At 35.3% G+C, this 12,347-nt stretch overlaps 1 protein-coding gene across 1 annotated transcript; it reads left to right on the top strand.

Annotated features, from left to right (window-relative positions):
- Positions 1 to 5,096: 5,096 nt before the first annotated feature.
- LOC110092343 (glucan endo-1,3-beta-glucosidase 11) lies at positions 5,097 to 7,298 on the top strand. The gene is made up of 2 exons (XM_020816849.2): positions 5,097 to 6,304; positions 7,023 to 7,298. The coding sequence occupies exons 1-2, from the start codon at positions 5,123 to 5,125 to the stop codon at positions 7,095 to 7,097; spliced, it is 1,257 nt and encodes a 418-aa protein (XP_020672508.2). The 5' UTR covers positions 5,097 to 5,122; the 3' UTR covers positions 7,098 to 7,298.
- The last annotated feature ends 5,049 nt before the right edge of the window (positions 7,299 to 12,347 follow it).

The raw sequence follows: 12,347 nt of genomic DNA, 5'->3' as shown, positions 1-12,347 counted from the left end.
CTCTACCGTAATATGTTTTTTTTTTTGGAAAATGAGGGCAAAAAGCCCGTATTTACTATGTAGAAAAAGATTTCAAGTAAGGTATAATAAAAATGTAAAACCTCAAACAAAGAAGAGGAATCACCAAAAACCTATACCCCCATACAAAAAGAAAGTTACAAGATAACCAAAAAGAAATCAATTGACAAAATTGGGTTAAGACCCATAAGGACTCAGACTGTTAATCAAGCAAACCGTCCAACCAACCATGCGACATCGAATGAACTCTCCTGGTTGCCAAAGAGGCCGTCCAGGGAGAGGATTAGCAGCTACATCATAGTCTATAGTGCAAGCATCACCAAAATCTTCAAACGGTCATAACACATGTTGTTCCAGCCAAAAACATAAAATAACTCCAGTGACCAAAAATTCCAGAAGTACCAGATAAACCAAGAACCCACCAAATGCCATCCAAGAACATTTTGAAGGGGACAGCAAGCTCCATAATAAGCAAAAATGCAATGCCAAAGAGGTCTAAGCACCATTATGCGTTTTCCACGGCAATTCCAAATTTTCTTTAAACTTCCAGGTAGAAACCTTCATCTCAATCGCTAGCTTGATAATGTTGCATAGAGTAATAACACTTCTAAATTTAAAATTGAACCTTCTTTCGTTTCTTTCCCGCCACAAGTAAAAAGCAGCACAAGAAGTAGTAAGCAATAACAATTCTTTTTTGTGCTTAATCAAACTATCCAATTCACCAAAAAAATGAAGAACTTGAGATAGCCGAGGCCTAAGGAGAAACTCACCCAACTTAGGAATTAGGTTGCAAATGACAGAAAAAGTGTAGTCACATTCAAACAAGATGTGAGGATTAGTTTCAAAGTGTGAGCCGCATAACATATAGTTTGTGGCAACAAAAATAGACCTCTTCCTTAGTTCCTCTGCAGTTTTAAGCCCACCATTGATGGCAATTCAAGAGTATATAGAGTATTTAAGGGCGTAGTGTGTAATATCAAAAATCTGCTCCAGGATCGTCCTGGGACGATCTGGATCGTCCTGGGACGATCAGTGGTAATTTTGCTCCAGAATGTGTCCAGTTTTGCTCCAGGTGATTTTCTGTACATATCGTCCAGGCCGATTTGGACATCGTCCAGGCCGATCGGCACTGTAGAAAATATCGGCCTGAGAATCTGAGATTCCAAAAAATTATAGACAAATATTCATAAATTAGCTAAGCATGTTCGGAACATTCTGTTGAAATTTGTTTGCAAAATGAACAGTCTCAAAAATTTCACAAGTATCAATTTCTTAAGAAATTTTAAAAAATGATAAAAAAAAATTGAATAATTAATTTACTACATTATATATAATATCGCGAAGACATATTGTGATTTGGACATGTAATGGCTTCTAAAATAATTATTGATTGCTCTAGGCCAAAAATTTCTTAAAGAAAAATTAGGGTTTTCACATAATCTATGGTCTTTCTGCGTAAAAGGGCGAAGACTGTCTTGTAGGAGTCTAAAGACCATTAACAATGGTAAAGACCCAGCCGTCTGACGCACGCTCTGATCTTCCTTTATAAAATGGGAGAAGTTTGTCCTATAAGAGTGTAAAGACTGTTAATAACGACCAGATAAACAAAAATGAGAGAAATTTTTCTCCATAAATTAGCAGCAACGAACACGGAGGAAAGAGGTCATGTAGTAATCAGTGGAATAACACATTTATTAGTGAAGAGGTCTTCTTCCACGAAATCAAAAGATTTGCTATAGGTAATATTTACTTCTAAATTTTTTATAATGCCGGTGAGGCATAATTCTTGTTTTTTTTTGCTAGCTTTCTTAGGAACCAGGTAAGCAAGACTTGAGGAATCACTCAATGTAGCCCTAGAGTGCCAGAGTGATAGAGAGCCCCTTTTATTGGATTATATAATCATCTTACACCCTTACATAATGAAAATAAGAGAAGATCCCATAAATTGGCATTGATGGACGATGTTACATCCACTATTTCTTCAGATGACATTGCAATTATTCGTAAGAAATTTCATCTACCAAACGACTTAGTGATTGTTGCACCTAAAGATTCTGATCGAACACACACCCCTCCACCTGAGTTCATCACAATATATGAGATGACGTTGCGTGTAGGGCTAAGATTTTCTCCAGCTTCTAAGTTGATATCTTTACGGGCTGTGACATTGATTTACCCTAATTCTTATGTAGGGTTATAATGATTATTGGTGTCTTGACAATTTTTTTTAGAGAATGTGGGGTAATATTGACGGTTTAGTATTTATCCAAAATTCTCAAATTAACAAGTGATTTAGAAGGTCATGTATCATGCAGGATCAATAGAAAGTGGTTGGTTTTTATACACGCGACCCTCTAAGAATTGAACCAGCTCAATCTTTTTTGTGAAGAATGAATGAGGTCTACCTGAAAGATGGGTGAAATTAAAAGAGCTATCAAACTCCGATCACCTAGGACAATAAGAGATATTGAAAATTTTTAACTTTTTTGATACAAAAAGTCTTCAATAGAAGATACGCCATATTAGTCGGTATGAATTTGAGGAGGAGCTTTTAAGGCTGGTCTTTCCATTGAGGTAGGGAGATCTCATGCTATTTGGCTGAAGAATTCATTAAGCATTTAAGTGCTTTAAAAATCTTAAAAAATGAATAATTTTGAGATTGTTAGATTTATCTTGTTAAACCACTCAATTTAACCACATAAATACACAAGATTTGAATATTGTTTAGTCAACTAATTGATGTTTAGAAGCTTTCAAATATGCTTTAAGTGCTTGATTTATGCTCATTTATGGTGTCGGCAAGCCTGACTTGTCGATATGTTCAAAATCATAGTTTTGATTATTATGAATTCAATTCTAGAAAAATATAATTCACATATTACCTCGAGAATCATGATTCATGAAGATTGTTACGGGCTAGTAAGTTCATGACCATAGAGTGAGAGCATTTTTTGTCCTAGCGATGCACGGATATCTATCACACAAATAGATAGTTGAGAGGGAAAAGAAACACCAAATTTTTTTTTATGTGAAAAATTCAAAAAAGAAAACATCAAGAGGCCATCCCTAAGTGAAAATATTCCATTATATTTGTGTCGGTTACAAAGATCGGCTCATCCCTTAGCTGGAGACAAAAAAATTACAATAGTATGGGGAATTGATCACACTTCGTATGGATACGCGAGAGTTTGAAAGAACCGTGGCCGGACAATGGAGGCTGGAAATCTAATGGTATAGGCTGGGATAATGCTCAGTAGAGATCGATAATCTGGCAAAGATCTGACTATGGTCAGCGTTAGTGTGAAGATTTGATGACAGTCAGTGATCCAATTAAGGTCCGTGGGAAGTTGATGATCCATTGATAATTGATGGCCAGGTGGTGACCCGGCTGCGATTGGCAGCCAAGATAGTGGTTCGAAGGCTGTTGGCATTTGGGGGGTAAGGCAGTGGTTTGACAGTAGTCGACTATTGGGTGATGGTCCGATGGAGATCGGTGGCGGGCGGTGGTTTGACGACGATCGAGCAGAATTCTTATGGTGGTCAGGCACTTGGGTCGAGGTTCGATGGTGGTCGGACAACTGTACAATGGTATGGTCGGTCTACGGGAGTTTGCTTGTGGTGGTGCTTGGGTGGAGCTCTAAATCCTCGAATCATCAAAGCTCTCTCAAATCTCAATCCCAAATGTCCCCTTAATGAAGGAAGGAGTGACTATTTATAGATTTTGTGAGTGGCATACTCCAAAAATATGATGGAGATTAGGAGTGAATCTGGAGCACTCCATTGGATAACATGTTTTGATTCCCCAATCATAAATTATTTATTTGACATTTAAGTAACTTAATGATGTCAAAATTAAGAGATATTGGGCTTGTTGGATTTGTCTTGTCCAGTCGCTCGATTCAAGTATAAACATGTTATATTTGGATATCATTTGATTATTCAATTAATACATTTATGTTTCAAAATGTGCTTTGGACCCTTGGTTTGAGTCTATTTGGGCTTGAATTTGACCAATTTTGATGTCATTAAGCTCGTCTCCTTGAAATGCTCAATTTGATTATAAGTTTGCTAAAATCGGTGTTCGAATGTTTTTGAATTTAATTTTGAAATTTGTCAACTTGAATGTGCCTCAAAATTCATGCTCGCTCAAGACAAATTTTTTTTCTTTTAAATATCAACAATAAAATAATTTTGTTAAAACAAATCATATATATATACTCTAATATAACTTAATCATTTTTTTAATATCAGATAAACAATTAAGAGAGAAAGAAATTAAAATAATTATTAATAACTAATATCAACTTAATTGAATGAATTAAATAAAATCTAACTTATTATTTATTTACCTAAACAATATATGACCCCACTTTTCCAACTTTCTCTTGAAATTTTAGAGGAATGTTAGTTATAGGAAATATATTCCTTCAATGATAGCATTTTTAATGGAGAAATGGGCCCTTTAGTTGTGAGAATCTGAAGAGAATATTTTGTGCGGACATCAGATACAACTTTTTGTTCAGAGTCCAATCAAGTGTAACCACGTCATTCAATAACAAGCAGTACCGAGCTTAGTACCAAGCTCGGTACCGAGCAGGATCGAAGCGTAGTACCGAATAGGGGTGAAGTGGCACATTTTTATTAGACTCTGGACGACGTTCGGCATCCGTACAGAATAATTTATCGAGAATTGACCTTGTCACTCTCCTTGCTTCAATTTCAATTACTATGCACTAGACTTAGCTTATTTTGGGAGGCTCGATATATAATTAGTATGAAGTATTAAAAATTGGATGAACCTTGAAGGGATAGAGAGAGAGAGAGCTTCAATGCCAGAAATATGATTAATAGGCAGCTCATTTTGATTTTTTTAGTTGGAGTTTTGATTATCTGAATTTATTTTTAATTAATTTAAAAGTGTGAAAAATCATTTAAACTTTTAAAATAACAAAAAATTGAAAATATTTTAATAAATAATTAAAATATAAAACATTTAATATCAATATAAATAAATGAGTCAAATAATTTTATTAAATAATGAATTAATATGACTTTTTTTTTCAATATTTACTGTGACCAGTCCTACTTGCCACTCCACTCGTAAATGATGGCCATCCTCACTCCCCTCACCTCTCTGCTTCTCTTCCTTCCCCTTGCCGTCGCCACCTCCTCCTCCCTTGTCGGCGTCAACTATGGCCTACTCGGCAATAACCTCCTCTTCCCAGACAAGGTCGCTCCTCTTCTTCGCTCCATCAACGTCGGCCGCATCAAGCTCTATGGCGCCGAACCCTCCATCCTCCAAGCCTTCTCAAACACCGGCATCGAGCTCATCATCGGGCTCCCCGACCGCTGCGTTCCCACAATCTGCGACCCCAACGAAGCCCTAACCTGGATCCGGTCCAACATCCAACATTACGTCCCCGCCACCAAAATCGTTGCCATTACCGTTGGCAACGAGGTCCTCACCGGCAACAACACATCCATATATCAATCCCTCCTCCCAGCCATGGAATCCCTCCACTCTGCTCTCGTTACCCTACGACTAGACCACCAGATCTCCGTTACAACCCCACATTCCGTCGCCATCCTCGCCTCCTCTTACCCCCCTTCCTCCGGCGCATTTCGTCCCGATCTAGTCCCTCTTCTCTGCCCCATCTTCGACTTCCTTTCCCGAACCAATTCCCCTCTCCTCATCAACGCGTACCCTTATTTCGCCTACAAGTCCGATCCGGGTAACATCTCGCTCGATTACGTTCTATTCGAGCCGAACCCCGGTGTGGTCGATACCAAATCGGGGTTGAAGTATGGGAACATGCTGCATGCCCAGGTCGATGCTGTGTACGCCGCTATCGCCGCGGCAAAAGGGCCGAAGGGACTTGAAGTAAGGATTTCGGAGACGGGGTGGCCGTCGGGGGGCGATGCGGATGAGCCTGGGGCTACGCCGGAGAATGCGGCGAAGTATAACGGCAATTTGATGAAATTGGTGGGGGAGGAGAAGGGAACGCCGATGAAACCTGGGACGCCCCTCAGGGTTTATGTTTTTGCTCTTTTTAACGAGAACTTGAAGCCTGGGCCGGCGTCGGAGAGGAACTATGGGTTATTTAAGCCTGATGGAACACCCGCTTATCCTCTCGGGATTAAATCTCCTCCGGATAACTCAACTGACTCGCCCTCTGGCGGCGGCCATGGAGGAGGTGGTGGCGGCGGCGGCAGAGGAGGAGGAGCACCAGGTGGTGGCGGGAATGGTGACGCTTCGTCGGGGTATTATGATATATCGTCGGCGATTGTAAGTTTTTTTTTTAATTTTTTTTTCCTGGTGAGAATTCTTGCCTTTTCTTCAATCTTATTATCGGTAGATCTGCCGCATCAAAATTCGTGCAATTCATGATCGATCAGTATTATTTTTTGCTTCATTAAGTTGCTCCATTTTACTCAATATAATTTTATTTCATGCTATTTATATATTTAGCAGTTAAAATTTTAATATTTTATGATTATCACTCATAAATTAAATATTGTATAAAAGTAAAATATTAAAATTCATATTATAATATAAATGATAAAAATAAAATATAAGAAAAATATATTTAATATTAAAATTATATATAAGCTGATAGATATGAAATATTAAAAGTTTTAATAATAGATGTATAAATAATATAAAATAAAATGATACGTACGTTTGCATTTTCAATTTCTTTAACATCTAAAATAATTGCTTATTATTAAAAATTACAATAATAACATTCCTAAGTACATGTTTGACATTTTTTTTTTAATTTTCAAACAAATTTTTTGTTAGTGACAATCACTGACAACAACCATTAAAAAAATTATATTCTATAATCACTTTCAAATAGATCTTAAAATTTAAAATTATTAAAAATTGAAATGAAATCATAGATTAAAAATTTATATATTAATAAATTTTAAAATAATTTTCTAATTTGATTGAGCATCAATATCCAGTAAAACAAAAAATGAAACTGTTCTACTGCTTGCAGGGGAGATGGAGGTGGCTCCGGCGGTCGACGGCGGCGGCGGCGAGCGTGACGGTGGCGATGCTCTCCTTGTACTAATCCGAATCCTCACCGACGGCAGGGCTCAGTGGTGAAGGCGAGTGGATTGTAATTTTATTATATTTATTTTATTTTTGTAGCAGTGTTAGATACGATTATTTCGTGTCAGGCAAAATAATGAGCAGTAATTAAGTAGTAATTAATAGAGTAATTGCCCTGTTTTTACTCGTTCGAATTAATGCGTACATTTGGTTGGTTGGAGTGATGGCCTTACTATCATATTTTAAGAGATATTAATTAGTACAGCCACGTGATGGCTGACAGGCTTTGTTTATTCAATGATTCAAAAGATTCGTTTTTCAAAACAGGTAGGGTTGGCTTCATTTTGTTTTTATTTGAATTAAATATTCGAAATAATTTTTTTAATAATAAATATATTTATAATTTAAAAGTTGTGATTATAGAAATTTGAACTTTATAATTATCCTTAACTTATTTGAATTTTATTTTTTGAGCGTCGCTTCTTTTTAAATGTAAGAAAAATCTTTTTTTTTTTTTGGGGAAATAAGAAAAATCTTTCATTATTGCGTATAGGAAGTAAATACTATTAAATCAAATTTTATAAATGAGAAATAATAATGAATGAGATGGTTTCTGTTTGGGATCGAGAGAAAATCTAAACGGAAAATAAAAGTCATGCTCAAGCCGTGAGTTACGAGTCGTGAGAGAGGCGCAAAGAGAAAAATGGAGGCTGTTTGTGTTGGGCAAATTATTGGGTCAGGTGATCGAACGTAGAGATAGGTCCGGATATTAATAAAATATTATTTTAAAATTAGCGCAACTAAAGCGCAGGTAAAGCGCAACTAAAGCGCAAGTCAAAAAGCGCAACTAAAGCGCAAGGTGACGCGACAAATTTTTATTGGATGTCCGAACTTATTTTTCGCCTCCGATCACCTGACCCAATAATTTGCCATTTGTGTTGAGGGCTAAAATTTAATTAAGATTTTTTAAATTTATTTTCATTTCGTCTAATTTAAGTGAGCTTTAAATTCAATCTTTTTAATATAATTTTAGCTCAAATTTTCTAGAGATTTTTTAAAATAAAGTTTTAAATAAAAGTTAAAGATTTCAACTAAAATTTTTGTATTTTTTAGGAGATTCGAAAAAAAATATAGAAAAAAAATGCATTAAATGTTTTTATTATGGATTGAAAAAATTATACTATAATTTGATCATAGTTGGATCAATGTTGGAACATGAATGTCTTCGACTTGATTCATTTGACATTATGTTTGAATAACATTGTAGTCAGGGCTGCAAGCGAAACACGAGCTACTCGTTGTTCGGTTCGATTAAAGCTCGTTTGTGATCGTTGTTGAAGTAACTAAACAAACAAACTTGAACAATATTTTAAATACTCGATTCTTAAATAAACAAATTTGAACACTAATATGTTCGACTCATTTATGTTCGTGAACAATATCATTTGAAGTTCGAGAACAAGTTTGACATTAAGCTCGATAAGAAGCTCAATAAAAGCTCGATTCATGTTCAATTTTGAACTCGTGAATAAGCTCAATAAAAATAATTAATATTTGACTATATAATTAATAAATATAAATAATCATTGCATTTGTTACATAGATAATTGCTTTTATTATAAATGTGTTTATTCATAGATATGCTCATAAATGTATTTGTTTGATAGTTAAAAAAAATTCGTTAAGTATGTTCGCGAACAAGCTCGATAAGCACTAAACGAACGAAGATGAACTAAACATGAACCGAACATAAACACTCATTAATTTAAAATTTTAAATGAACAAAACCTGAACATAAACAATAAAACTCGAACAAACATGAATCAAGCTTGAACAAGCTGATATTAAATGAACACAAATATGAATACTCACATACTCGGCTTGGCTCGGTTCATTTGCAGCCCTAATTGTAGTAAATATGGCATCAACTCTCGTATTACATGAGAGAGAATGAAAAGAATTGCAAACTAATTGGATATTCATGTAAAATGGAGTAAATGATTAAAGGAATGTTGGTTTTATGGAAAAAAGAAATGGTGAGTAAAATGAAATACATGATAAAAAAAAGTGTAATATATTTGAAATGTTTGTTGTTTGTATGTGTATAAAAGAAATGCATTTGGTTATTTTTTTTATTTGGTTTGAAATAAATAAAAATAATGATAAAGCCAAATGATTGTGGTGGTCGATGTTGTGGACGACAATTGAGGATGGTGGGGATAGTTGTGGGTTGTGGGAGACGAGGGCAGTGGTGTTGCCGCTAGATGGGTGGCAATTAGTCGCAGCAGGTGGGTAAGAATGATGAAATTGATGGCAAACCAGCAACAGAAGAGGAGTGACGATAAGTAGTGAGTGTGGGTGGCGTTCACAATCAACCATAGAGTTATCTTGCGATGTATTTTGAGTTAAAAAAAAAAAAGAGTTTTGAGTATATCAAACATAAACTACAAAGTGAATTAAAAATTTATCAAAATTTAATTATAAATTTCTTTTTCATCAAACTAAGCACTAAAATTCCTAAAACACTACAATTGAAATACTGCACTCTTATGTTTCATCAAACCACATAGACTTTAAACATACAAAGAAATATTTTCATAAATATCTCATTAATCTTATACACAAAATTATAGATGTTAATATGAGATTCCTGAGGTCTAGGCAATGTCATGTTACAATCTAAAATCATAGTGGACTAATTGACAAAGTTAGCACATTTTTTTTCAATAAAACAAACTGATTCTTTATAATAGTTGGCATAATTATATGTGTGCGCTATTGTTAGGTTACATGTGATACTAAAGTTAATATTATTGTATCGTGATGATTTCTAGATAATGGTACTCAGAAAAGTCTAGGAATAGAATGAATTTCAATAATGCTTTTCATATGCAAATAGATGGTTAGTCTGAAAGGACTGTTCATATATTAGAAGATTTATTGAAACTATGTATATTGGATTTTGGTGAGAGCGAGAAGGATAATGTCATTTTGATTGAATTTATTTATAATAATAATTTTCAATTTAAATTTGACCTGGCTTTTTTATGAAGCACCATATAGCTAGAGTTGCAAGACATCTTTGCCTTGGACAGAGGTGGGAGAAAGTAGTGTATTATGACCAATTTAAGTGAATGATACTGTTAAAAAAATTAGACTTATTAGAGGAAAATTGAATTCAGCTCAAGATCTAGAAAATATTATGATTCAAAGCATCAGATTGTGTGATTTCATGTTGGTGATTTTTGAGCATATGAAAGTCAACCATGTAAAAAGTGTGAGTAGATTTGACAGAGAAGAAAATTTGAGTTTAAGATACATTAGACCTTTTGAATTAGACTTGAAAGTCTACTGATCATTTACCACTGTTAGTTCATATATCATATATTCATGATATGTCTCACATTTCTTCTATAAGAAAATGAGTTATATATGTTGTGAATAGAATTGCATAAGGAAAAAACCCTAAATGTATCTTGACTTACAATTTTAAACAATTAAAAACAATCAAATTCCAATAATAAAAATATGATGGAAGCATAGATATGGTAGGGAAGCAACTTAGGAGTCCGCCCCCTCTCTCCCCTTCTATTCTGTAATGTGATGGATGGGCTATCCTGCATGCTTACCTCCCCTCACCTTGCTACGGCTTTTGATGGCTTAAATATGAATGGTATATGTGTTAACCACCTTATGTATGCAGATGACCTTTTAGTCTTTGGTGTTGCCTCTAATGTGAATGCTACTGCTTTGATTCTGTCCTTGGATCACTTTTCGGGTGCCTCTGGGCTTTTTATTATCCGAGATAAAAGCTCTATCATTTTCTCCAACTTTAACTCAATAGCAAATGAGATTTGCTCCATGCTTGGTATCTCTAATGTTGGCTACTCTCTTACTTATCTGGGGCTGCCTAATTACTCCAAACGGCTTAATTTCACTCACTTCTAACCACTACTGAGTAGAATTTCAACTCTACTTGCTGGTTGGAAAGTTTTTTTTTTCTTTTGCAGATAGGATTCAATTTATCAAATTCACCAATGCGAATACCATAACCTATTGGATTAGAGGTTCCATCATACCAAAAGGTTGTCGTAAACACATTTCTAGGCTTTGCTCAAGATTTCTGTTTCGAGGTAGCATTAATAAGAAGAAATTACAATTAATATCTTAGAAAATTGCTTCTAAACCCAAATGCAAGGGGGGCCTTGGTCTTCTTAATGTCGACTCCATTTATCATGGAGTTTTTTGCTCATTTATTTGTAGAATGTATAATCAATACTCCCATATTGGGTCCTGGTTCAAAGCAAAATACATTTCCCCTTGGAAACCTCCCCCTATAAACTCCTCCAAAACCTAGAAGCTTATTTGCTCAACTGCCATTAAGATCAGGAATAATGTTAAACTCTCGGTGTCCCCTTCTTGTAACCTATCTATGTTCTGGTACCCACGGTGCAATGGAAAAGCTTTAGCGAAATTATTTGTACCTGATAGAAATTTTTCTCAGTCTATTACGAGCTACTTTCATAACTCCATCTGATCACATTCTTTACCTGATCAAGTTTCGGATGCTATCCTTAGCATTCCTATTATTGATCAACTGACAATCACTTGGGAAGGCTCTAGCATCTTTCAATTTAAACGCTTTGCTGCTCACTTTTACTCGGATTTGGATATGGTTCACTGGAGTAAATTTCTCTGGTATAAAAATTATTCACTCCGGTTCTCTTCTTACACTTGGATGGCATTACTTGGTAAGCTGAAAAATGTTGATGTTTTAATCTCTCGATCCATCAATGTTAATGCTGGCTGCCCCTTTTGCCTGGAAGCACCTGAAAGTCATAACCACCTGTTCTTAGAATGTGATTTCACATTTATGGTGATAACTACGATCTTCCCGTGGCTGAATGGATTCCTTCTTAGGCCGAATTTGCTTCAAGTTTTTGACCTTTTGGAAAGCAACCAAAACTTTAATGCTCATGATAAGAACTTTTGCTTCCTTACTATTTGTGATCGATCTATCATATTTGGAGAGAAAGGAATTTAAGGAGGTTTTCTCGGTCTTGGAATAGCCCGGATGCTGTTAAATTTGCTATTGCAAAGAATATCAAGCTGAAAGTCAGTAATTAGAAACATTTTGATCGTCTTCAACAATGTTTTCCTACTGTTTTAGGATGACTTTTGATAGTTTTTCTGCTTCTTTTGGTTGGTTTTTAGTTTGGACGATGATGAGCAAAGCCTTCTACGCCCTTCGCACTTGTTTGCTGGAGTT

This window comes from Dendrobium catenatum, unplaced genomic scaffold, assembly GCF_001605985.2.
Source record: "Dendrobium catenatum unplaced genomic scaffold, ASM160598v2 fragScaff_scaffold_943, whole genome shotgun sequence".
Classification (NCBI taxonomy): domain Eukaryota; kingdom Viridiplantae; phylum Streptophyta; class Magnoliopsida; order Asparagales; family Orchidaceae; genus Dendrobium; species Dendrobium catenatum.
The sequence above is the reverse complement of the archived record's forward strand: the minus strand, read 5'-3'. Positions and strand labels throughout refer to the sequence as shown.

Bases quoted from the DNA above. Each gene is read 5' to 3' on its own strand.
- LOC110092343 (XM_020816849.2), top strand. From the start codon at position 5,123: ATGATGGCCATCCTCACTCCCCTCACCTCTCTGCTTCTCTTCCTTCCC. The intron at 6,305-7,022 runs GTAAGTTTTTTT...TACTGCTTGCAG, and splicing joins ATGATATATCGTCGGCGATT to GGGAGATGGAGGTGGCTCCG.